This window comes from Mauremys reevesii, linkage group 16, assembly GCF_016161935.1.
Source record: "Mauremys reevesii isolate NIE-2019 linkage group 16, ASM1616193v1, whole genome shotgun sequence".
NCBI classification, from domain to species: domain Eukaryota; kingdom Metazoa; phylum Chordata; order Testudines; family Geoemydidae; genus Mauremys; species Mauremys reevesii.
Window position 1 is genome coordinate 27,504,500 of NC_052638.1, and position 27,627 is coordinate 27,532,126.

The 27,627-nt window shown below is 42.2% G+C and overlaps 1 protein-coding gene across 4 annotated transcripts; it reads left to right on the plus strand.

Annotated features, from left to right (window-relative positions):
• Positions 1-9: 9 nt before the first annotated feature.
• On the plus strand, positions 10-26,618 carry TK2 (thymidine kinase 2). 4 transcript variants are annotated; one of them, XM_039502758.1, is made up of 10 exons: positions 10-414; positions 2,711-2,748; positions 3,936-4,010; positions 6,092-6,145; positions 8,944-9,033; positions 11,955-12,028; positions 20,991-21,079; positions 21,521-21,600; positions 23,357-23,437; positions 23,886-26,618. In XM_039502758.1, the coding sequence occupies exons 4-10, from the start codon at positions 6,095-6,097 to the stop codon at positions 23,982-23,984; spliced, it is 564 nt and encodes a 187-aa protein (XP_039358692.1). In that variant the 5' UTR covers positions 10-414; positions 2,711-2,748; positions 3,936-4,010; positions 6,092-6,094; the 3' UTR covers positions 23,985-26,618. The 4 variants fall into 4 exon arrangements, with proteins under 4 accessions (XP_039358692.1, XP_039358691.1, XP_039358689.1 ...); XM_039502755.1 differs by lacking the exon at positions 10-414 and adding an exon at positions 495-1,162; XM_039502756.1 differs by lacking the exon at positions 10-414 and adding an exon at positions 1,297-1,401.
• Positions 26,619-27,627: the final 1,009 nt, after the last annotated feature.

Below are 27,627 nucleotides of genomic sequence, written 5' to 3' on the forward strand. Positions count from 1 at the left end.
GAGCCAGCTTCCCACAACCCTCCACCTCCGTATAACCCCAAATCTCCATCCCCACCCCTGTATAGCTAACCCTCCCACTCTCCAGCCCCATAGAGCCAACTTCATACTACCCCGCCTCCAGACCTCCACCCCTGTACAGCTAACCCCTTTCAGCCCCACCCATAGAGCCAACTTCCTGCAACCCTCCACCTCCTGTAAACACCCCCTGCAACATTCCAGCCCCCCACCCGTGTATAGCTAACCCCTTCCCACTCTCCAGCCCTCCCCCCGCAAAGTCAACTTCCTACAATCCTCCACCTCCTGTATAAACAACCCCCCTGAAACTCTGCAGCCTCCTTCCCCCGCCCGCGTAAAGCCAACTTCCTGCAACTCTCTCGTAGTCCCTACAAGTGCACTGCGTTCACCATTTATCAGGTACTGTATATAGGTTCCATTAGCAGGTAGGGAACAAGTGACTTGGAAACCAACGCAGATAGGTTCCCCTGCAATCGAAACATTGCCGCACTGTTGCTCCTGTAAGAAAACTAGAACGTGAAATTGACTAGCAACAAAAATGAAACTGACTAATTTATTTTCATTGTCCAGCCTGAGTTGCAAAAAAGTAAAGAAGCCCCAGGCAGGGTGAACAGCACGTCAGTTCTTAGTTTGAATAGCCTGTGTTGCTGTTTTTAACTTAAGCAGAATTTTTACTGCAACCACCTTCTTGAATGAATGAGCATCTGCCAAAACGTAAGAAATAAACTTGTAAAACAGGCGCATTATTAGAGTGCACTGTGTCTTTAAGGGCCAGGCTGGAAGGCTTCCGGCAGTACTTTGTCAAGCTTGGTTGCTCAATGCATTGCTCAGTGCTTAATACAGTAGCGGAGAGGGGATCATACAGGAAGCAAAACATTACAGCAGCGGAAATGTGACCTGTTGGGATCCGGGAAGCTCTATGCGGGTCGAGTCTTATACCTAAATCTTAGAGCTCAGAGCTGTCGGAGATGGGCCATGTGGTTATTGAAATCGTTGTGGATCCGGCCTCTCCTAAGCCCACAGTGTACCAGGGTCGCTCAAGCTGGCCGCGGGTTTTGTAGCTGGAAGCGCCAGCGGAAGCACTTGCTACCTCCACTGATGGCTAATCGCAGCCTCTGCATGGCCGGCTGCTCCCAGGATGCCTCATGTACGTCTGGTACTTCTGCAGCATGAACCGTTTAGTTGTGTTTAAAAAGATTATTGATGCCACCCTTGTGCCCTGGTATTTGGAGCATCAGGAATCTCTCGCGCTGTCTCTCAGTAGATTTATTATTTGAGATGAAAGTACTAGAGAGAGAGAGAAAAAAAGCAAACGCCACTTCATTCCCCGAAATAGGTTGATGGTTATTGCTTTTCACAAAGAAGTAGCTGATGCTTATTTGAAAGGTATTTGAGAAAATGCATTTGATCTAGTGGCTATGGTGGCTGTCGTTTATTAAACATTGTTGCTGTGGGCCTTGATTTATCTTTTCTTAAGTATGTACATTAAATCTGCTGATCGCAATAGGCAGCCTCTATTAGTGTTTGGCCTCCCGCAGATTACTCATGATAGAGGAATTACGAAGGAGGAACCCACCTGCCAAATGGGGAAGTTTTAAAAACAAAATGAAATGCAATATATTGAAAAAGTTTCATGCCTTGCAAATATATCCCCTACTCTTCATTTCTAGAAAACAGGATGAACTGTGGCTTTTTTTGTTTGTTTGTTTTTGTAGTAGAAAGGAAGAGGCAGTTTTTGAAATGTTGAGCAATCAGGAACTTTCAAAACCCTTTTATGGCACTAGTCAGTACTTGTAAAGCAAGTATCCATCTCTACTTCTCTATTAAGATGCACACATGAACAATATACTGTAATTAAATGCCCTGAGTCCTTGGTCACCTATACACAGTGAACAAAGGTGCAGTGAACATTGTAAAGGGACATTATCAAATTGCAATCCAGTCAATTTCAGAAAACAAGTTAAAAGTAGTTTTAATTATACCTGTTCTGAGTCTCCTATCAATTGAAAATTTTTTTTTTACAATCACAAAATTCCCTGTTTTTAATATGGTTTCCCTCCACTGTGAGAGAAGCCCAAACTGAGAGAACCTGACTTTGCACAGGCTCTGGAATCTGCACTACCTGTTTGAATTGTGGAACTGTGGTTTGTCGTTCTGCACACACAGTTCTGTCAAAGGTGCATAGTATCTGTTTTTCTCTAATCTTTTCAGTGATAGTTTCTCTTAGATGTTACTTGTAACAATAGTAAGTACAAATTTTTAGATGGACGAGTGACTTTTAAATTGAAAATGTCTCCTTAGTATCTAAGTTCCAAATCCTGCAGAGATCTCTGCTGACTGTGAAGTCTATGGTGCTTTGTTCAGGCACAAGGATCTGCCAATAATTCATTGCAGGTTTGGGGCCTATTTTCTTATGGTGAAAATAAGAACTAACAAAGAAACAACCATACATAATAAATAATCCTACTCAATGAAGGTAGGAGCCAGCCATTTGACTACTTGTAGTGTATAATATAAAGTAAAGCATATGAATTATAGCCATGGGAGTTTAATGTAACATGTTTACTGTAACTTATAACTCCTATACCTAAAACTCATTAATATATTCATTCTTACAAGAGTCCTGATAGTGGCTTGGATATACAGTCTAAGAGCAGTTTCCTAGTTCTTCTAACCGTGTTTCTTCCTGTTCTAGATAAACACCTCATTAATGAAGGAGAGAAAAAGACAGTTGTAAGTATAATATTTTGCTCAGAAAAATGTATTTAGTATATTATTATTGCAATATAATTATATTATGGAAATGTCCAAAGGCTAATGACTGAGTCTTAGTGTGAGCTGGTGCACAAATCTAGAGTCTTATCCTGCATTTTGTTCCAGGCAGGCAGACCCTTGCTGAAATCATTGAGGTAACTTAAAAGAAAATCAAGAGGATTTCATGCAGGGGCTGCTCATGTGGAACACAAGTCGCTTGATCAGGGCCACAGAAGTAATAGTCAGCATTCTGAATGTAGCCGCCTTCATTTACATTACAAGTATTTTGGCTGTAAATTCTAAGTACTCAATTCATGGTGTTTTAAATCTAATTATTTTATGAACTATTAGTAGATGGTTAGACAAAATACTTTTCACTCATTTTAGAACCCTGGATGGCTAAAAGAAATTGTAATTTGCCTGAGAAAAAATCTGTTTATGGGTGTAGAAGTGATAACATTTAATGTACAGTAAATTGTATTCAAAGTCAGCGTAAGGCCTTTTGGGGTGAAATTTAACACTGTGGATGGCTGTGTAATGGGTGCTGTAAAAGGAGCAGCAGCACTGCAGGGAAACCTGTGCAACCCTGCGTGCCATGGGAGGGGGTTCTGCACTTCTGAAAAGGATGTTGTGGTAGGGAGTTCGGATTGGGTGGTGCAGATCCAGTAGCCCAAAGTCTGCAGGCGTTGAATCAAACTCTTATTATCTTAATAGCCACACTAACTATAACAGGGCATACGGGACTGGGTGCAGATGTGCAGTTGCAAACAGGGTTTTGAAAATCTGTCCAGTTGAAGCCAATATGTATCAGTTTGCACACATAAGGCCCAAAACTGTACTGGCAACTTGTATCTTTAGACATTAAAGGTCTGTTTCCCCACTGTGTTGTTCCATGTTTATTCCAGCACAGAACTCCATTCCTTTCAACATGTCACTCCATTGTAAAGCTTGTCCAATGCAACAGTGAATCAAGACCCGAACTCTTGAAGTTTAGGTGTTCTCTTGGAAATGCCTTAACTATATTGACACTAGAATTTGCTCTAGTGTATTTATAATGCTAATGGATTATTTTTAGGCTATAAGTATGTGTTTCTACATTTGCTGTCAGTTATTTCTTTGCAGTAGCATTCATTTAGTATTGAAAGATTGATGTCCTCTTTCACCAGATCTGTGTTGAGGGGAATATTGCAAGTGGAAAAACAACATGCCTGGATTATTTTGCCAAAACTACCAGCATTGAGGTATGGGGCTTGAAATGTCTTAATGTTCAATCAGGTCAACAAGAGTTTTTCTATTTATAGCATTGACAGTATTCAAGTCTACTGCAGTATTTCCCAAGATTAAATGAGAGTAAGATAAATTTAAAGGCACACTGTCAAACATTTTCTAATTTTTAAACTCTTAGCAATAGTCTCAGAAGTTTAAAAACAATACTTTTCTTTCTTGATGTTGCCCTTTTTCATTTGGCAACCAATAATTGTCCTTGTTTTTAGTTAATGGAATGGAAGCCAGTGTGATGGATTGTATTTTTTACTACATTTGTGCTCGGGTTAATTGTTGCCTCGATCCTACAATCACACACTCATAGCTTTGCTCATGTAAAATAGGCTGGGTCTGCCTACTTGATTAAATATATATTTGAGTGTTTCCATAATTGAGGTCTGAGTTAGTATTAGTTTCTTGGAATATTGTAAACTGCTGCTACAGAGTCAGTGGAAGAAGCAATATATATATATTGGGAAAATTCTTAGTTGTTGAGTGGCAGATATAAAATATATACAATTCAAAAATATTCAACGATGGAACATAGTATATTCTGTAGATCAAATTTTGTCCCTCAATAAACTAACCATAACCAATAGAACTACCATTTTTATTCACTGCGTTTTTAAAAATCTTAAATGGATCTCATAATAAGCAAAGTCAGAGACAATTCACGTAATTAAACTAAAATAATTCAGGTAAAGATATGCTGGTTTGTTGGGAAAAATACATTTGTATAATTCCTTTTTGGAAGTTTGTCAGACATGAGAGTTGATCCCACATTCCATTGGCAAAATGCTTTTGGATGAGGAAAAGACAAACCTCTTGTTAATATTGTAATTGCTTTAACCAAAACAAATTCAGAATAAACTTCAGGAAGCATTTATTTATGTGTACATAAAATCTTAAAGGTGTTGATAGGTCTGCTAAGAAGAATATTAATACAAAAATCTAGGATTCTTCATAGGGATACTTAGTATTAAGACAGGTTTCAGAGTAGCAGCCATGCTAGTCTGTATCTGCAAAAAGAACAGGAGTACTAGTGGCACCTTAGAGACTAACAAATTTATTTCAGCATGAGCTTTCGTGAGCTACAGCTCACTTCTTCGCTTCCTGTTGGTATGCATACTTCCACCTTTTCATGTTCTCTGTATGTATAAATATCTCCTGTCTGTGTGTTCCATTCTATGCATCCGAAGAAGTGAGCTGTAGCTCACAAAAGCTCATGCTGAAATAAATTTGTTAGTCTCTAAGGTGCCACTAGTACTCCTGTTTTTTTAGTATTAAGAGGGATGAATTGAGTTGAATAAATAGCCAGTAGCCCAAAATGTTGTTGTTTTAAAAAATATGTATACAGTGCAAAAATTTAAAAAGTAAATGCATATAGTTTAGCTAGCTAATCTCAGACTCACACTAAGATCTTAAAAGTCCTTTATGCCCTGATCATGTAGTTTGGTGGATCCTCATGCCCACATGGAGACCCCCTGGAGATGCTTGTGGTTTTAGCTACTTAAGGCAGACTAGACCTTCTTTTTCTGTCTAATTTTGATTATTATTAAAGTTCTAACTGCATTTCTTTTTGATCTACAGAAATAAAATGAGAGTTATGTATAATCTCATATTGATCTTCAGCTTTTATTCTTTTGTCATTCTGTTTTGTCCTATGGGAATTTAATTTGTGAGCAGCTCTTTCGCATGAAATACCCTCTACATTCGGCTGTCAGTTCTTCTCTCTTTACACTGTTATTGATAAATGACAGCCTTCTACGGGTATCAGTCAGCCATTGCTTTTTGGTGGGCTGATAAAAATAATAATAATGATGATAATAAAACTACCAAACAGGACATTTTGTAATTAAATGCATCTTTTTCATTTGTATAATAGCTCTTAAATAGTAAATTGCATATTTCATTAAATCAGTTCTTTTTAAAAAAAGGGATAGATCCTCCAGTACAGACATTTATAAAAATGGTCTTATGTTGATACATTCAGATAAATAAAATAAAAAAATTGAAATCGCTTTGGGCCACATGGAATGAATGTCATTTTTTAATTAAGGTTATGACGGAACCTGTGCCTAAGTGGAGGAATGTACGTGGTCACAATCTTCTGGTAAGTGGCAGGAACTAACCCTGTGATTTATGTTCTGTTAAAAATATGGACCCTGATGTTCTCAAAGTCCTGTGTGAAGGTTTAGATGCATTGAAGTCCCTAGCAAGGATATGGTCATAATCTTATGTAACTGAAAATTAATATCATGATGGTGATTATTTTTTTTTCCTTTATTGAGGAATGGGCATTAAACCTATTGTGTGCAAAAAGTAGCCCTAAGAAGGACTTGGGCTCCGATCTTGCAAGCAGCTCCATGCTGATGGCCACTGCACCAACAGTGAGCCACATTTTGAAATCAGTGAGCTCTGTGCAGGCGTAAAGGTCTGTCTGCATGGAGCAGATTGCAGTCTTAAAGTGATCTCAGAGACACAATGGGTCTGTTACTGCCTGGCAGTGAGTTCTTTAGTTCATAAATAAACTAAGGCTAGGACAGCGCTTTCAAATGCTCAAAGCAGGCAGGAAAGTGTTTTTTAATACTAAACAATACAATACAGGTAGAGTGTGTAGTAAGATGAAAGGAGTTAGATTTGGCAGTCAGGGAGTGTTATGTGACTGCTGAGAGTGTCCTGCAAGATGTTGAGTGCCTTCATTGATTATGGTGAGAGTGCACAGTCATCTTCACCTCACAGAATCAAACACTTTTAATGCAGTGATGCAGCACCGTCAGAGACTCCACCCTCTGATCGATCAATAGCATTATTACCCAGAGCGGGGTGTGTGTGTGTGTCAGAAATAAAAGTAAATGAATAAATTTCACTTCCAGCCTAAATTGCACATACAACCTGTTCAAAATACCTGCACTTTTGTACTCACAGTATGCATTTTGGCTCCATTACTAGTAGCAGTGTGTCCTGAGGAAAGCAAATTCCCTTGGGTGGAGGTTACTGATGCTCTGCTTTCTGTTTTTCCATTGGCAATGTAGCAGGGGGATGCACTGCTTCATGCCTTGTTGTGTCACCAACATCTTCACCAGTAGACCACCTGCCTCACAGCTCTCTTTGAGGTTGGGGGAGAGGCCAAGTCTGTGTCCGCAGGCAATTCAGATCACTTTAAACCCTGATATTTGCTATTAAGCTGTTTTGCAAACCAACACTTGATCCTAAAAACTCCCTTTTTACTATAAAGTGTTATACTTTGGGTTTATGGTACAGGCTGATATTTACTGGTGTAAAGAATTGAAGCGGGGTGGGAGTCTTGGAGATTAGAGAAATTCTTTGCGGAGCCACAGGGGGAAAAATCCCATAATGTGCTGTGGAAAGGACCTCTCTTCTCAGAGTCACAGTGGATACTGTGGACACATCCAGCTACTCCCTCTGTAGTGTCATTCGCTGTCCTGGGAGCTCCAGCCCTGCTCACACAAACACAGAAGCAGATTCATTTTTTTAGACATTGTGTAATTTGCATCTGCCTCATAGAGGAGACTTCTGGCTGTGAGCTCTCGTGAGTTAAATGCACTACACATAGGTATTCATTCAGAGAGGTGCTGAGTGCCTGTAACTCCCACTGAGTTTAGTGAGAGTTCTGAGTGCTCAGGGTCTCTTATAATTAGGGCTATAATTCAACACATGCTCTGCCAATGCAGATGAGCCATTTCATTCTTTACTCCTGGGGAAATTCTGTGCCACTGCGCAATGCAGAGTTTTGTAGAAATTAACATTGTGCACGCAGAATTTCCTTTCCCCCACAGAAATGGGCTGTAGTGCTGTTGGCCACCACTAGGGATCGCTGGACCCAACAGAGCCCAGCATGCACATATAAGACATTGCTGGGGGGAGGGGAAGGAGTTAGAGAGCTCCTGGCTGCTGAAGTTCCCAGTATGGAAGGAGAGGGTGGTGCGCAGGAAACTCCACACAAGCCTGGGACCGAGCATCAGGCTGTTTCTCCCTCTGGATCCCTGGGCTCTGGGAGAAGAGGGAGGCAGGTGTCTGGGCTGGGGGGGCCACAGGTAGGCTCTGGAGAGGGGGAGGAGGGTACGGCTATATGGCCAAGGGAGGGCTCTGTGGCTGGGCCCGAGGGCGAGGGGGTTCGTGTGTATTGGCTGGGGGGGCCACAGCTGGGCTCTGCGGCATAGGCGCCGACTCCGTGGGTGCTCTGGGGTTCGAGCACCCACTGGGAAAAATTGGTGGGTGCTCCCTGCCCCAGCTCCCCTCCCCTCCCCTCCGCCTCCTCCCCTGAGCATGTCACATCCCCGCTTCTCTTCCCAGTGCTTGCTGCTGCAAGACAGCTGTTTCGTGGCGTAACAAGTTGTAGGAGCAAGAGGGGAGGATCAGGAACGCGACACGCTCAGGGGAGGAGATGGGGAAGGGGCAGGGATTTGGGGAAGGAGTCCAATAGGGGCAGGGACTTTGGGGAAGGGGTTGGAATGGGGATGGGGCAGGGGTGGAGTCAGGGCGGGGTCAGGGCTGAGGGTGGGAGGTCGAGCACCCACCAGCGCCAGGAGAAGTTGGTGCCTATGCTTTGTGGGGGAGGGGTTGTTGGTATCTGGTCCCCTGGCATACATACTTGCTGACAGGTATTTTGAAATAAATTTCCAAAATAATTGAAACTGGTGTGATTATGTAGTGTTATTTTGACAAATAAAATTTGCAGAATTTTAAAATACTATGTGCAGAACTTTTAATGTTTTGGCGCAGAATGTCCCCAGGAGTAATAATGCTGGTGTCTGCTACCTTAATGCCATTATTTTGGTAACTCTGAGCAGGTATAAAATATATAGCTTAGCTTTATTTGTTACTAATTGGTATAGTCAAAGTGGTTTTATTTCTCTCTCACTCTTCTTCCCCCATCCCCAACACCAGGGCTTAATGTATCAAGATTCATCACGGTGGGGGATAACGTTGCAGACATACATACAGCTTACCATGTTGGATCAGCATACCAGGCCAATGGTAATTTAAAGATTTTTTTTCTTTTAATCTGAAGCAGAGCTATTAAGGTGCATTTATTGATCAAAATAATTTGATAACCCTGCATCCAGAAGATAAGACCCTGGGTTGACTTTCATTCTGTGTTCCTGAAGCTAGTAGGAATTTCCATGTGAAAAGACAACACTGATATACTCAAGTCAATGCTCAGTGGGGGCTGGGACATCTACCTCCTATATTTACATGTGTTTCATTCCCATATCCAGTATTGCTTACTGTTAAATGTTGGCCCATGCATTGGTCATCTCTCAGCTTGACTGTTATCTTTGCCTTTTTATTTATTTTTTGGGGTATGTGAATTGTAGGAACCTCAAACTCTGGGTTCACATATGGTAATCTTAAATGTGAATATTCAAAATCACACATTGGCTGGTGTCACTCAGAATAACCCCTGCTGATCCATGTGACTCTAAACACAAATGCAGCTTCCTGCTTCTCACCTCTTCTCACTCTAATTCATTCAAAATACTTCCGCAAAGATTATCTACCTCTTCCTTTTGGATTGTCTACACTTCTTTCTCCTCATCTGTTTTCCTTCTGCTCCCTTCTCACATTATTCCCAGTCCTCTCCTATGTGCACTCTTTGGGCTGGATCCTCCCTTTTCCCTTTCTCATCCCCCCTTGAAACTCCTTTGTTGTTGCCTTGGAGTCTTCAATTATTGTTTCCTTCCCACTTGATAGTATCTCCAGTTACTCTTATACCTGAACTGTTTGCTATTGTATCATATTGTCTGACTTTGCTTTGGGCAGGGGTCTTTCTTTGTAAAGTTCCATGTAAGGTTATGGTCCACTGAAAATGATTAATAGTAATTTGACAGAATAGTTCTATAAGGCTGAGGCTTGGGGCTTTCTGGAAATAGTTTCTCCTTTCTTTCTCAGAGAAGTGACATTTTACAAGTTCCAGTTTTGAAGTATGCCCAGTTCTCACTTCTCTGCACTCTTGAGGATTTGGACAAATCCTGTTAACTTTCTAGTCAGTGTGCGTTATGAGACAATTGCACCATAATGCTGGGTTCTTCTTGGATGAAAACACAAATACAAATTATACCTGTATCCTGGCTGGCATGTAAAGAAGGAAGTGGGATATGATTGATAGCTTCAATGAAAAGATGCCGAGACACTAGTCTCCTAAAATGAGCAGACAGTAGCCTTTTATAATGGCCATGTCCCTAGTCTGGATTAAAGCAGTAACAGAACATCCCAAATTGTGGCAGCTTTTGTACAGATACACAGGGAAGAGAAGTCACAGGGAGACCGTTCTTCATCTTGTGCATTAATGAAGGAGGCAGCCAGCACATTGGTCTTGTGCTAAATGAGTGTGAGGGAGGTGGGTTAGTGTGGCCAAAGCACTCCACAGGGAGCATGGCCGGGTGGGGTGAAATCCACATCCCAATCTCCTCTGCACCTGTTAACAATGAGCACTGGGAGAGTGCATGCTTCACCCATTTAGAGGGTGTGATTTCCACTTCTGAGCATGTTCCTTCCCCATCCTCACGTGTTTCTTCAGTCTGTTTCTGTGTTCCATGGGCAAAATGCCTTCCACTTTTACCCCTCTGTGCCCCATGCCCTATAGCACTGCTCTGGCTCTCACACCCACAGAAGAGTCCCATGTGTTGTACAGCTTCAGGGTGGATGGAACTTTTCTCTCTCTCTCCATCTTCCCTGTAGATATAGAGGAGGCTAAAGAGGCAGGAAGCCTTCCAGAGCTCTGTCTTGCAAAGCACCTTGAAAAGTGCTCCATGCACCATCACTTCTGTGAAAGTTGTGAGATGAAAGAGCTGCCATGCAAAGGAGCATATTGAGTAGCAGACAACTGGGGGTGCTCAGTACCCAGAAGGCCTTTTCAGTTCCTTTGTATTTCCTAGCACAGCTGTGGAAAAAAACCAAAAGGTTTGGATGTGTTTGAAAGTGCAGAGAGTTCTTTTGTTTGATTTGCAAAATGTTTAAGTCCCAGTGTCTCTTAAGAGCTCATTAAAAGCTCCCAAGAATTCCCCTGCATTCTAATCTGTACTCTGCTGCCAGTTCCTGTGTCAACCTTGCAGTAGCAATTGTGACTGTGTGACCATTAACTCTGTGCAGAATAGCTGATTGGAAAGAACTCCTCCAGCACCACATGATTCTTAGAGACCAGGGAGAAAAGCTTAAACAGTGGCAGGAAATCATCATTCACCAAAATTGAAGCCCATTTGGGTGGTAGATCAGATGAAGCTGAGATACTCTGCCAATTACAGTGACTGCTTTGGCCCTGTGAAGGAGGAGTAGCACACTTGAGACAATTCTAAAATCCTGTTTTCTTTCTATAGTGTCTCTTATCAGTGCCCTATGTAATAAGCTCAGTAACATATCTGAGGAGGGCACCACTTCAGGCAGTGACAGTTCCCATTGCTCTGCACATTCTAATGGACTGCAATTTATTTCTAGTCAAGTATCTAGTGATTAACTTCTTGGTATTGGTGGGTTTGGTGCTCCTGCAGTTATCCTTCATACATCTTCCATAAGTCAAGTGTGTCAGGAAACTCCTGGTTCTGGAATCCCAGGTTTATATACATAATGTGGGTTTTAGCCCATGAAAGCTTATGCCCAAATAAATTTGTTAGTCTCTTAGGTGCCACAAGTACTCCTCGTTCTTTTTGCTGATACACACTAACATGGCTACCACTCTGAAACCTGACAGAAATGTTTCCTGAGTCAGAGTAATTTTTTCTCTCTGCCCAAACAATTAGTCTATGTTACAATTAGCATAGTTTAGTAGGAGTTTAATAATGTAGTGAGCATGAAGAAGATTAATAAAAAAATGGAGGTAAAAAGACATGCTATGCAGCATTAGGGGGTGAAAGAAACTAAGAACATTGGAAAATGTAATGGCTGTTGTTTTTATCTTGTAGATTTCCCCGCTAAGAATGATGGAGAGGTCAATTCACAGCGCAAAACACATTTTTGTAGAAAACTTATATCGAAGGTACAGTACATGGTTTACTACTTTAGCTTCTTGTTTTAACTGTAGAGCATTTTAAATAAATTGATCATCTTAGTTTTCTATGATGATTTGCATTTCAGTAATCCATAAAACCTGCAGCAGTGTATTAGAGAGCTAGTGGTTGCTTACTTAGTCAGTGCTGCCATATATATATACACACAGACAAACACACACATACACATTCCATCCAATCTTCTCTTGGCTGAAACAAAATATCTGTGTAGTAGTATTCAGAAAGATACACTACAACAGGGGTTGGCAACCTGCGGCACACGTGCCAAAAACGGCACGCAAGCCAATTTTTAATGGCACGCTGCTACCTGCCGGGGTCCCGGCCCCACTCGGCAGGGGCAGGAAGCAGAAGTTTGGTCCTGCTGGCAACCAAGCTCCCCTCTCCCCCGTTTCTTCCCCCAGCGCGCTGCCTTCCTGCAGCACCTCCTCTCCTTCCCTGCACCGATCAGCTGATCGCCCTTGCGAGGGGGAGCGGAGCCGCAGCATGCTCGCTGCTCTCGGGAGGAGGCAGAGAAGAGGTGGGGATGGACGGGGCCCTGGGGAAAGGGGTGGAATTGGGCGTATCCTCTCCAGCCCCCTCCCATGAGCCGCTCATGGCAGGGGGCTGGGAGCACCCCCACAAGCTGAGCACCCCAGCCCTCTGCCCTGACCCCTGAACCCCCCCCCCACGCCCAGCCCTCTGCCCTGACCCCTGCACCCCTCACACACACACCCAGCCCTCTGCCCTGACTTCTGCACCCCCCCACAACCCCAGCCCTGACTTCTGCACCCCACACACATACCCAGCCATCCCATACCCTGACTCCTGCACCCCCTCACACACCTCCAGCCCCCATTCTGACTCCTGCAACCCCCACACATACCCAGCCCCCCACACGCCATGCTCTGACTCTTGCACCCCCCCACACTCCCGCCCCCACCCTGAGCACCAAACAGGAGCTCCTGCATCTCTGGTCTGGGGTCCTGGCCGCTGGCCCTGCTCAGCCCACTGCTGGTCTGGGGTCCCAGCTGCTAGCTGCTTGCCAATTGGGGTCCCGCAGGCTCCACTCAGCCTGCTGCCAAGCTAGGTGAACGGAATCCCAGGCCAGCAGCGGACTGAGTGGGCCAGCAGTGTAAGATCAGCATTTTAATTTAATTTTAAATTAAGCTTCTTAAACATTTTGAAAACCTTGTTTACTGTATGTACAACAATAGTTTAGTTATATATTATGGACTTACAGAGAGAGACCTTCTAAAAAACGTTAAAATGTATTACCGGCACGCAAAACCTTAAGTTAAAGTGAATAAGCGAAGACTCAGCACACCACTTCTGACAGGTTGCTGACCTCTGCACTACAATTTAGGACAGGACACGAAGAATAAAACTATAGGTAATTGGAACAGGGAAATTAAGTAGATACAATGTACATTAAATACACAAATGAGATTTGGCCAGGGTCTGGAGAGGGGGGAGTTAGGGGACAGGGAGCAGGGGGGTGGTTGGATGGGGCAGAGGTTCTGGGGGGGGGCGGTCAGGGGACAGGGAACGGGGGGGTTGGGTAGGCGTGGGAGTCCCGGGGGCCTGTCAGGGGGCAGGGGTGTGGATAGGAGTTGGGGCAGTCAGGGGACAGAGAGCAGCGGGGGTTAAATAGAGGGTGGGGGCCTGGAGGAACGGTTAGGGACAGGAGTCCCGGGAGGAGGTGGTCAGGGGACAAGAAGCAGCGGGGGTTGGATGGGTTGGGAGTTCTGAGGGGGACAGTCAGGGGGTGGGAAGTGGGAGGGGTCAGATAGGGGGCAAGGGCCAGGCTGTTTGGGGAGGCACAGCCTTCCCTACCCGGCCCACCATACAGTTTTGCAACCCTGATGTGGCCCTCAGGCCAAAAAATTTGCCCACCCCTGGTCTAGATAATACTTAGTCCTTCCTTGAGTGCAGGGGACTGGACTAGATGACCTCTTGAGGTCCCTTCCAATTCTATGATTCTATGCTAGCTTTTTAATATATTTGAAACAATCTGTAATGGGTTATAGTTTATGAAACCTCAGACTGGTTATAGGAAAAATGTATCTTGCCCAAATCTGTGGGGAAAACAGCGGCTTGCCCGTAGATCCACAAGATGGCATCCATGCTACATTGTGTTTGTTACTGAGTTACTTTGAATGTTTACATAAGTGATAAGCTAAGATGTAAGGCATGTAAAAACAGTGGAAAATAGTAAGAGTCACTGTTTATCATAGTCTGTGTTCAGAAGACTATACAGTTCCTTTTCTTTCTTTTAAGCTATTGATTTGCTTTTTTCATATTGGACCAAATGCCTGTGTCATAAGGATTGAAAATCTTGCCTACTGCTAAAAGGCTAAGTATAATGTGCAATGACTTTTATTTCTTGACTTTGTAACATATTTTCTACAGGCAGCTATGGCTTTTGGCATTTCTGTTTTTATATCTTTTTTTAGTGTTGCGGACCAGGTATTTACTTTGTGTCTCATTACAACAAACTGTAAAATTAGTTGCAAATTAAACAAACGAGTCAGAATCTGTGAATGGATATTTAGGTGTTTGGGAAATGAACTCATAGAATATGGAAAAGGAGACATGACAGGTAAGGCAGAGGGACAAAAAGTGATTAGTCTTTTATAATTAATAGATGTGGTTTGACAGTTAATAGATGACGTTATATGTAGTTTAGGACCTACTTTGGATCTCCTAAAATGGGGCATGTTGTAACCACAGGCAATCTTATTACTTAGTGCATATGTGATTATGACTAAAGAAATTTTTGTATTACGTAGCCAGTGTAACTAGTCTTCAACTCTAAGATGCACCAAGATGTGTATTTCTGGCTTCTTGTAGAATCATAGAATTATAGGGCTGGCCTTAAGAGGTCATTTAGTCCCTCCCCCCTCACTGAGGGAGGATTATAAAACACTTCAGAGGGGGATAAGCCTGAGGCATGAAACCAAAGCCCTGATGATTTTAAACCATCTGAGATGTGCAGTAGTTGCACTGAAATTGCTACCACAAAATAGTTTCTTCCCTACAAATATCAAGAAAATAAAGCTATGCATTGACCTGGCATAGATATATTACTTACCAAGTTTGCATGGCAATCATATTTCTTATGCTGGGTCTTGATAAGAGGAGATTTGCAGAGGCATCAGTGGGAGTTAGACACCTAACTGCCATGATTACCTTGAAAATCTTCCCCACACTAAATAGGTATTGCTACTGTTATGGTTCTGAGACATGGGTAATATTAATTCTATGGATATTCTACATTTACATGTGTGACAACAGGGGACTTTGCCAAGAGGTCGCTGTCTTAATAAACCACTCTCACCTCAGACTTGACAAACTCCTTACACCGAACACATACTTTGCAAGGCATTTATCCAAAAGGGATATCATGTGAGGTGTCTGCAGAAAGCTCATAATTTGTCAAGACTCATAATCATTGTGAGATGTATGCACAGGTAATATTTAAAAACCAGTGTGTTTATACTGAAAGTATGCTTTATGGACCTGGAGTAGAAATTAAACACCAAGAGATGATGGGCCTCAGGGATGGCTCATTCAAGCAATCCCTAATCAGCTGGCAAGGTGATGAAAATCTCAATTGACCAGCCTTGCTTCCTCCCAAAACGATCCATGCAAAACCATCAGCAGCACCATAGAATCATAGGACTGGAAGGGACCTCGAGAGGTCATCTAGTCCAGTCCCCTGCACTCATGGCAGGACTAAGTGTTATCTAGGCCAGGTCAGGGCAAACTACGGGCCAGATCTTGGCAAGCCTGTGGTGCAATGGGGCTAAGGCAGGGTCCCTGCCTTCTCTGGCCCCACGCCACTCCCAAAAGCAGCTGGCACCATGTCCGTGCAGCCCCTCGGGCGGGGCAGGGGGCTCTGTGCGCTGCCCCCCGTAACTCCCATTGGCTGGGAACAGGGAACCATGGCCAATGGGAGCTTCGGGGGTGGTACCCGCAGGTAAGGGCAGCGCGCGGTGGAGTGGCCTGCCCCACCCCACCCCTAGGAGCCACTGTCGGACATGCTGGCCACTTCTGGGAGCAGCGCTGTGCCAGGGCAGGCAGGGATCCTGCCTTAACCCCAGTGTGCGCTTCTACCACCCTGGAGCTGCTCGAGGTAAGCGGCACTGGGCCGGAGCCTGCACCCTGAACCCCTCCTGCACCCCGCACCCCAATCCTCTGCCCTGAGCCCCCTAACCCCCTGCCTTGAGCCCCCTGCCGCACCCCTCCTGCACCCCAACCCCTTGCCCTGAGCCCCTTCCTGCACTCTCACACTCCACAGTCCCTCCTGCACCCCGAACCCCCTGCCCCAGCCCAACATTCATGGTCCTGCATACAATATCCCCATCCAGATGTGGCCCTTGGGCCAAAAAGCTTGCCCACCCCGATCTAGACCATTCCTGACAGGTGTTTGTCTAACCTGCTCTTAAAAATCTTCAGTGATGGAGATTCCACAACCTCCCTAGGCAATCAAACAATCCAAACCTCTCAGAGGTGAAAAAGGAACTTTACACCAGACAGAGTTTCACCCTGGCTGTGTATGGAAACAAAACACTGTATTCAGAATCACAGAGTGTGGAAAAGACATTCTGGATGCATTGAACGAGGAGAACCCCTGGCGGAGGTGGGTGCTTTCATGAATGTTTTGGATCCAGGTTAATGAGAAACCAGCTAGCTCTGCAATAGACTGAACTTGGTGGGGTGGGAAATCTACTTTATTAAATAGGAAAGGTAACTATTGATAAGTATAGGCCAAGGTTAACGGTCCATAATTTTATTTTGTTCTGTAATCACTTGTTTCCACCACACTCTTGGTTCTAGTTAAATCTTTATTCTTCCTTAAATAAACCTCCTTTTGTTTTATCATAAGTGTTGTGTGGGTAATAGGGGTGGTGGTTTAAGGAAGAACTAGTAAGCTAGGGTCCAGTGCACCTTTGTGTGCAGAGGATCTGGAAATTGTGCAAATAGCCAGTGTCAGGGACTGTATGTCACAGGAGAACAATTCAGAGGGACTCGGATTGCGGTGGAGCTGTTGTTAACCTGCAAGGGGAAGTTAGGGCTGGCATAAGCCCAGGGAGCAGTGCTTGAGTGGCTGAAGGGCTGATGGTGCCTGTGAGCTGTCACCCAGCTACCAGAGGGAAGACTCCCTCTCACTGGAGGCAGGGGTAACAAGGTGGCTCGCAGGCCTGGGTAGCCCAAGGACTGTCACTTCATAATGCTGAGAGTTTAGTGGCATGTGATATGTGAGCATGCGTGTGAAGAGAGACTGTTCTTGCACAGGTGAACCTGGTGTACGGGTGTGATATTGAAGTACAGTACAGACATGTGGATGTTGGGAGTGAAGCCATCACGACTGCGTGTTAATGGACCGTGGGTGAAGAGGGCCATGCTGAAATATCTTAAGATATCTATATATACACATGTATAATTATCTAGGATTACATATGTATTCACAACGTCCCTATCTGTTAATGGTGCTTTGCAAGAATATAAATTAAAATGTGTAATCTAATAAAAACATTATTACTACTATACAGGGGTGAAAGTAACTCAGGACACTTACCGGTATGGGGCGGGGGTGGCTCTGGTCCCTGGAAGGGGCGGGGCCCAGGGTGGAAGGGGCAGGGCTAGGAGTCAGCATCCCCCAGCCAGCCCTTGCAGGCCACCTGGTCTGCACCGCCCGGAGGTCCCGTGGTGATTTAAAGGGCTTGGGGCTGTGGACGCCACTGCTGCGGTAGCAGCATCCGGAGCCCCAGGCCCTTTTAAATCGCTGGCCCCGGGGCAGCTGCCCCCTTTGCCCCCACAAAGGCGGCACGTGAGCTGATTTTCAGTGCCACTCACACTGCCTGGCCACTGGTCCGGGGGGCTCTGCATTTTAATTTAATTTTAAATGAAGCTTCTTAAACATTTTAAAAACCTTATTTACTTTACATACGACAATAGTTTAGTTATATATTATAGGCATAGAAAGAGACCTTCTAAAAACGTTAAATTGTATTATTGGCACGCAAAACCTTAAATTAGAGTGAATAAATGAAGACTCGGCACACCACTTCTGAAAGGTTGCCAACCCCTGCACTAGATATCCTGGAAGAGAGAGTTCTGAGGGTTGTTCTGTATTGATTAGCTCTGAGAGTCATGACCTGAGTGTTGCACTGAGATACATACATTATTGTACTTGCTAGAATGAAGTCCTTGCTGTGGAAGCTTTTAGCGCAATTCTAGATCGTTTAATGGAGAGCTTGAGCTGTGTGTTGTTAGCAGTAGGGCTACTTTCATTGGTTGCCCAAAGGTATAAAACAAATTGCTTTTCAATAATGGCAGTGTGGGGTACGTGATTGGAAGTTGGCCCTTGTTCTTTATCTGCATTGATGAGTTATGCTGTAGTTTCAGTTAATGGGGGTCGTTTCAACCTCTGTATGAGAGTTAGTGAGATTAAAGAAAATCATTGAACTTTTGGAATTTGTAAAGCTCCATCTTAAATGCTCTGGAGTGCAACCATTTACTTAACTAATAGTCTTCATAAAGAACTCTACCTCATTTTTCAAGTGAGAGCCAAAGGAACAATTTCTTCCGCCTTTAGCTACTCCCTGGGGGATTCTCATATTCAGTTCAGATAGGCTTAAAGATCCTTATCCCTAGGCAAGTCATAAATCAGCTGTCTTAAGTAAACTGGCCAAGGGCCACAAAGAGAATCCAACAGTGGTTGCCAATGGTGTATCAACAGAATCTGTAATGAGCATCCAAAAAAACCAGACCAACTGGAGTGACATCTTCATGTTCAGGCTGCTGGAATTTTATTGAGAGGTCCAGGTCCAAGCTATTCAACTAACCTTTCCAGCAAAGATTGTTTACCAAATATAAGAAACTGGATGGCAGAAGAGGGGTCATAGCTTAGTATCAGTGCAAGGGGGTATTTATTTAAGGAGTTTGCTATCAATTACAAGAAAAGTGCATTTTTGTTCTTAAAAAAGGACCTTGAATCTTTTGAAATAAAGACCCAGGCTGCTCAGAGGTGGATAGGCATTCTGTATAAGAACAGAGGTTAGACTTTGCTTATAGAAACACGGTATAGTATGAGTCCCTGACTCAAAGCCATGGAGCAAGCAGAGGTCCAGATCTCTAATCTAAACATGCTTGCTTCCTTTTCTCATTGTTAGATCAAGGGACTGGGAGCTAAAAAATTCCGGGTGCTGTTCCCAGCGGTGCCATTGACTCCATGTGTAGGCTTTCAAAGTCACTTTAACTCTTGGTGCTTCAGCACTTCTGTCAGTGAAAAACTGAAGAATATTTACAGGGATGTTGCAAGGCTCCATTCATTTGCATTTGCCGTGAGATTCTATGATGAAAGTCGCCATAGAAATGCAAATGTTTCTGTATTCTTATCATTATTACAACTCTATATTTAGTATTGAAATAGAAGCACGTATTTGTTTTTTAGCAATTTTAGACATGTGCATTTGAATGGGTATGATTTTTATGACTAAAACATAATTAAGTTCATTTTTCCATTTGAAATCAAATTAGTAGTTGGGTTAGGAAGTTGCTCCCATTCCTATATAACCTTGGCAATGAGAACTTTTACTTTGGAAAAGTCATGTCCTCGTCAGCAAGATTTCAGTTGAGATAGAGGAGCTTCTGCTTTGATTCTTACACATGACCTTTATTTTCCATGAGCCTGTTCCAGATGCTCATGCAAAATATTCCCATTGATTTCAATGGCACTGCTCGCATAAGCAAGTACTGCCTGCGCATGAGAGGTTTTCAGGATTGGCTTCCAATTGCAGTATATATTTAATTCTGGGTTTTGTTGTTGTTTTTGTTTTGTACTTCCATTTCTATCCAGCCTTGCCACTCCTCCTTTTCTCATATGTCTTGGGGAAAAAAAGTGGCAGAATCAACCTTGGTTTGTTTGTTTTTCCCTTGGCTTGTGCAGTTAAAATATAAAATCATTATGGATGGTGACACAGAAAAACATTTGCTAGTTACGGGTATTTGAAAAACAACAGTTGTTTGTTCACAATGAATTGTTACCCTTCCCTTCGTCTTTCTCCAAACTGTGGAGGCAAGCTGTTAATTTGGATGGCAGACAAGGAATGGGGGTAGTATAATTTCTGCAAGCTTTTGCTCTTTTTCTTTCTTAACTCCAATATAGATATTGCAAATATCTTTATATGCTGCAGTCTCCACTCTGGTAACGACCCAGACATGTTGCCAAAAGAATGGCCGAGACGTCTGTCTCTTTTAAACTCATCTGAAAGCTGCAAATGGTCATAGGTCTGCTAGGAGTTCTACACATCAGTACTTTTTGTACTCATTTACATGTTTAATATTTTACTGGTTGTTCTTATCAAGATGATCGTTTTGGGGTCATCATCATCACTCCCATAACCACATTGGTCATTGGGGCACCATCATTCATGAGCAATCAGCCAATTGTCTCCACCCCTGACAATTCTGTGTCAGTCAATCAACCATTCATGGCAGCATGGCATGCAACAGTTTAAATACATTCATAACAGTCCCACTGTGAAAAATGTTAGAAATATAATTGATGCTAATTTACTGTATCTACGGTATAGATATTGATGTTGTAACATTTTCCTACTTAGTTCACCAAGTAACTGTGTTTTTGTGGAATAGCATAAAATACTAATTTGTGTTACAAAAACTGTTAAAACTGAGGGTTATATTAGCCAGTATTTCATTTTTAAACGTTTTTCAGATGTCTGACCCATGAACGATATTTCTGTGTGACTAGAGGCATTATGGGTCTTGAGTTCACTTATGCTGGTGTAAATCGGGAGTAATTCTGGTGAGGTCAAAGATATACTGGTGCAAATCATTTGAGAGATCAGAATCAGGCCCTCTTGTACGCTGTATGATTTTGTAGTAAGAGGTAATAAAAAATCATTTTCTTATTGATTGTTGCAGTGGGAGAATGCCAGAAGTGGATTACGTAGTGCTAACTGAATGGTTTGAATGGATCACGAAGAACACTGATGTTTCAGTTGATTTGATAGGTAAAACATGTTCTTCTTTGACACTGGTCCCTGTTTAAATTGAGTATTTTTTATGTATTGTATTATGAAAAAGGAGAAAAAATGTTTTCCTATTTCTATTTCCTGTGCCCTAAATTTCTGTGACGTAAGAAATACTTTCTAGTGTACACGTTAAACAGAGTGATGCCTTTGGAACATTTGGTGATGTTGTTACATTGCCGTACTTCACCTATATATATATATCCACGATGTTTGGAGGTGGCTACCTTCCTCCGAGAAAAAATCCACTGGTGTCTGATAGATTGGCCAGCAGTGGAGCCACTGTGGACATTTATGGCTGATATCCATGTCAGAAATGCCTACCACAGATTGCTTTTCTGTTGGTTGTGGAGATTTCTTCTTTACATTGCTTTCTAACCTGACCCCGTGAAAATAACTATTCCAATGTTTTGTTAATGGCAGTTTATCTACAGACTTCTCCTGAAACTTGTTATGAGAGATTAAAGAATAGATGTAGAGAAGAGGAAAAGTTCATTGCTATGGTAAGGAAATCTTCCATCATAGTTAAGCAGAGGCTCAAGATACCTTTCAGGGCATCACGTGTTCATATCTTCATAGCTTTTAATCTGTAGCTCCTCTCCGTCTAAATATAAAATCTTGTACTGTAGTCAGTTAATAAAAGTCAGGGTCATGCCACAATGTTTCCACTGATGGGTGCAACTTATTAGGAAGAGCGTGTAGGGTTCATTATAGCTTTATAGCTAGTAGAGACAAGTGAATCCTTATTTATTTAAAAATCTAAAAATTTTGGACAGTGACTACCCCAAGTTCTCCATGTTTGCAGTTCTGGTAGGACAGTACAATGCAATTCAGTGAACATGGGGAAGAAAAGGAAATTCACCACCAAAATTTTCAAAGGGTGTCTGCCTGCTCTCCTTTTCCGCATGCACTTCTTGGGTATGAGCCCCTGTGTATGTGGGCAATAGAATTTATATGTGCAACCGTCATCAGCTGTATGCAGAGGTGTTTGGGCTTGAAAAATGCTCTTCCAGGTGTTTGCCTGTGCCCCAAAAGAAGGCACTGTTTGAAAAATCAAGCACGCAGTGATACAGGAACCTAATAAAAGTAAGTTGTACAATTAGATTACTGCATCTCCTAAACAATAGTTTATGTGAAGGCCCTGCCTCAAACAGGTCTTTTTAAATGAATCCCTAAGCCAGAAATAAATGGGGTAATAGAAGGAATGTGCTGCCTATTATTAAAGTGCCTCTGTTGTAAGGTGATTTAGTAAGAGCAGTTGGGTAGGTTGAACATGTATGGTGAGATAAAAGCCAAGAGCTAAATCCTGAGCCATGTGAAATGTCCCCAAGGTGAATAAGCCCTAGCTATTATTTTACTACAGTGGCTTTGAAGAGACATCATGTGTTGCACTTTGCAGTGTCTTTCTCTGTTACTGAGGAAAAAACCTGTAGTGAATGGAAAAGGTTAAGTCCTTTTCATGAAAATCTAATAGCTGCTGACAAGCAAAAATGCTTTTAAAGGACGTGAGTGGAAGTTGAAGAAAATCAACTGGGAATGTAGAAAAAACGTATCCACATAAAAAGCAACTCTGAAGTCAGTGTTCATTTCAGTTTTCCCTTTCCTCTTCTGTCTCTTCATCTCTGTGTAAGGTTTAAGTCAGACTCCTCCCATGGGAATTAAAACAAAGATTTTGATCCTGCAAGGTGTTGAGAGCTCTCCAGTCCCATTGACTCAGTAGATTAGATCCAGCGTAGGTTAAACCCTAACACCAGTGATAAATTGTGGCCATTGTCAGTAGGAAGAAATTAAAAGATTCCACTTGCTCAGTCTGTGTGGATTCGCCATGAAGCTGCAATGGCATCCCATGAGAATGATGGTGCTAGTGGAGCTCGGATGGTAGACTGGAGCTAGGGGAATAAAATAAATCCTTCATGGGAATTATTTTGGGGAAGTTCTCTGGGCTGTGCTATACAGGATGTCAGACTGGATGATCACAATGGTCCCTTTTGGCCTTAAAGTCTCTGACTTCAGTCAAATTAAATGTTGGGTGAAAGTTTCTGATGCACTGCATTCTGTAGTGTCAATGCAGTGCATAACAAAGACCTACCTTATTTGTCAAACCATGTCAAACCTGGATTTTAGTATCAAATATTTATACACAGTTGGTTGTAGTCATTGACCTCTTAGCTGATTTGGTTTACTTTAAAAAATATAAGTACAGAAACCGCAGTGTGTGTTTCACCTCTGTAAACATTTGTTTTGAATGGCTTTTTATAGGAATATTTAGAAGCTATCCATCAGCTCTATGAGGAGTGGCTTATTAAACAAACGCTGTTTAAAGTTCCTTCTCCAGTGCTTGTAAGTATATATTTGTCAATTGTAACCAGGTAAGCGCGCACAGAGAAAATTTCAATTCTCAAATGTCACTTTAATTGTAAAGGCAAAATCTATTTTTCTAATACGATTTGGAAAAGAAAAATTTCAAGAAGTGAACTGATTCTCAATAGGATACAGCATTAGAGTTTGATCTTGCAAATGACTCTTACTTCATCACCCAAGGGGCTATTTACAGTAGTAAGCATTATGCTTGTCTGTATGTGTTTACAGAATCTGACCCATTGCTTGTAAAAACCTATCCCAACCCCTGCACTGAAAACAAATTGACCAAGTGCCTATGTAGTTCATTTTAGGACTTAGTGGTAGTAAGTCCTTGCTTTTCAAATGCTAGCAAAATGAATTATTTTTGGAAAGAATATACAGATTTTATAGGGCCTCTTGTTCTAATTTTCATTTTCTTGTTTCCTAGGTGATTCAGGCTGACAATGACATGCAGAAAATGATAGAAAAGTATGAAGAAAATCGGGACCGAATATTAACCCTGTACAATATACAACACTGTCTGTAGAAATCCAGTTTTATGGTCATGCTTTAAAAAACATTTCCATCAGGGGAATTCTGATCAACATTCCCAACACTTTTTATGATTTGGTCTCTTGGTTGAGATTTTGTCTTGTAAAGGGTCAATGACTTTAGCTAGGAAAAGGCCATAAACAGGCCATATCCTATTTACCTTCAGCTTCTTGCACTTTTAAGTTCCAGTGCAGCTTCACTGATCTCAGACTACCTCTGACAGGAAGCTGCTGTATCTCGTTTCCCTACTTCACTTCTGCATTGTATAAATACCTTTCTGATATTGCATTTTCTTGTGATAATGTGCTTTCATTCACTTCAAATAGCCCCGTATATGTCCTTTCATGTAATTAGAAGGCTGTGAATAAGTCAAGCTTATGTAGTCAGCCAATTCAATCTAATTTTGTAACAATTTTCAATGGAAAAGCAATGAAATAACTATGCTACTGTTCTCAACCACCATTTTCACAAAATATCATTAATTGCACTTTAACATAGGAAAACTAAACAGTTCACTTCTTAATTATGGACCTGATTCTAATCTCACTTGCACCAATGTAACTTCATTGGCTTTACTGGAGTCATTTCTGATTTAAATGAGATCAGAATCAAACCCCAAACCTGCAAATACTTATGCATCAGAATAGTTCTATTGAATTCAATGGGACAACTCAGGTAATAAAGTTACCCAGGCTTTATAAGAATTTGGGGTCTAAAGCTCTCTGGCCCAGATGTTCAGAAGAGTTCAGTATCTAGCCGTTCTCAATGAAATTCTGACTCCAAATGAAAATCTCTTTTGAAAATCTGTCCCTAAAACTTTTTCTATCATGTGACAGAATTTTTCTTATGCATTGAAATTGGGTAGTAATTCTGATACCGATTATTTGATAGGTTAAACTTTTTATGTTCTAGTAGATGTTTGCCTCATGTGTAAGTTTAAGAACATGTGACAGGGTGGTACATAGGGTCATCTTGATCCCAGCTTCTCCTGGCTGCAGACATCAAGAAGAGAGCAGAGAACATCTAGTGAAAGTTAAATTCTCACTTTAATTCTTAAACTGCTCTGTGGTGTTTTTATAGATCATTTATTATTTACCTTCTCGAGTGCTGGCCTCATGTTGGCACTTTCAACGGAGCAGTCTTAAGACAACTTGCACTTTATTTTTTCTTTAAATTGGAAGGGATGATTCTTTGTTTATTCTATAAAAGTTTGGGTTGTTTGAACTGGTGCCAGCAAAATTAAAAATGCTTCCAGGAACACCTCGGCTTAAAACAACATAGCAAAAAAAAGCAAATTTACTTCACTGGACATGTCATAACTGTATAATCTTAAAACTAGCTCAGTGTTTAGCTCAGCTAAGATGTTTTCGTAAATGTAAATATGCAGTAATCAATGTCTATGATGTGTTAGAAACAGAGGATAATAACTTTCAGATACAGAATTCCGTTGTGTACGTCATTTGGTTAAGAATACTACACAAAGGTGTATCTTTAGTTTTCATTGTAGTCATGTGTAGTTAATTTATAGTTTCATTGTAGTCCTTAATTTATTCAGTTTCTACTTGAATTGGACTGCTGCTAAGAGAGGAGGCCCTGTGTCATGGGGTCCACTCACTACTAGGGCACCTCCTCCTTGCTGCTATGGAGATTAGTTCTTTCCAGGTCCGACACATGCTTGTTTGCATGCCCTGCTGTGTGTGTGTTTGTGTCTCTCTCTCTCTCTGACCCAGGTACTCTCCTTTCATGGCTTGTTCCTCCAGTCAGGTCACTATGTGTTTTCCCATTTCTGGGGTATCAGTCATTCCATAGAAAACTGTCTCCAGCAGTCTTCTCCATCGCTACCCAGATGGTGCCACTTCCCCAGTGGCTGGTAGAGGAACCCAGGCCCACCCTCTGCTCCGGGTTCTAACTCAGAGAGCCTCTACTCAGATGCTAAGGTCTGTACCATCTTAAATCTTGCTGCTGTTTCTCAGCGCCTTTTCCTACATTATCTCTCTCAGGCTTTCACTGCACCACCCTTCTGGATAAACCCTTCCTTTCTTCCTTCTGGGCCTGGATCCCCTGGGGTTTCCACTTACTCTCTGCATTTCCTTCCTTCCCTCCCTCTCTAACAACCTTAACCCTGTCAGGTGAGGGTGAGGAGAACACCCCATCACACCCTGGTAATTTCTTATTCTTTTTTTTTTTTTAAACATCAAACAAGATTTTTGTTCTCTGTTTATACAGTCTAATGCTGGTAGTTGTGCAGAAAGAGTTTCTGAGTGCAACACTAAATTAATTTTCTAAAGCATGTGAATGCAGTGCCTAGGTTCAGTGGTTCTGTTCTAAAGCTTTAGTACTCTAGCTGAACAATAAGATCAAACATTTCTGACTGCTTAAGTATATAAAGATTTTAAATGTAGAGGAAAAAATAATCGTATTTAAACATTTCTTGAAAACACACAAGCTGGGCATACCCTAAGAGAGGCCAAAAACAGCCAACACCTTGGAGATTGTCCCATATGTTTTAAATGCTCAATTAATTACATATATTTTTCCTTAATAGAAACCCTTTAGTGAGCAGGGAAGTTTTTACTCCTTTCAGTCTTGATTCCAAATTCACTGTGTAAATTAAAATGTTTCAGCAGAATGGCATTGTTTCGGTTATTTGCTCAAATTGTTGGTGGTTACTCTGCCAGTGTTCAGAGAAAAAAAATGTGACAATCAGAGTAGTGTGTTTTAGGAGCTACTTTTTTGTGTGTTATAAAAACTGACTCAGTTGGGCACTGGAAGCCTAAATCTCTCTATCAGACAGTATCAGAAACTCTCCTAAATCCCTATCAATACTTTTTTGTTTCTTCCTCAATTTGTTTCATAATCTCCTGCTTTCTAAATCTATGCTTACTATCCCTAAACAAAGTATAATGTTCCCCTATTGTCTTTGCTTAATGTGTTTTAATCTTCCTTGCTCTGAAATTCAATTTTCTTGGTTCTTACCTTTTCAAGAACATTTGTTCTAAAGCTAACCTACGCTTCTTCAGCACCTTTAATTCTAAACAGCGCAGGGTCATGGGTGTGATATGAATGGTAAGTGGGGAAAAATGACTAGCTCAGGACACCCAGAGGGAGTGAGTAGTATCACCAACTACCAGATTCCACAGCCTAAGAGCCGCTTCTGTAGGGATCAAAAGAGAATGTTGGTAATCCAGGGTAAGGGAGTGGAGCCATTCAAAGGGGCTGGCTCTGTGTAGCATGTCACTTTGGGAACAGGCTGGGACTCTGATTTGTGACAGAAAGATATCCAATCAGTGAGTAAATCCCCATTTAATCCACAGACAATCAGTACCAGCTGTAGCACAGTTTAAAGTCAGCCGCTCACAAGAAGATATGCACACATTTTACCAAAACAAATAGGCCCCCCTTAGCAAGAGACATATGCAGCCCTGGTATTGCTGTCAGCTAAGTTCAGGTGCTGACTGTGATGTAATTTAACTAAGCAAAGAGAGGTGCAGCATTTATTAGAACTTGTATGCAGGAGCACACTGGCTGATGGGATCATAAATTGCTTGGCCCTTTAGAAACCTCCCTTGCTGTCTGTCCCCAGTTTCTGTCCAGAGACGATGCATAACTGTTGATAGTAGGGGGGTACGATTTAAAGC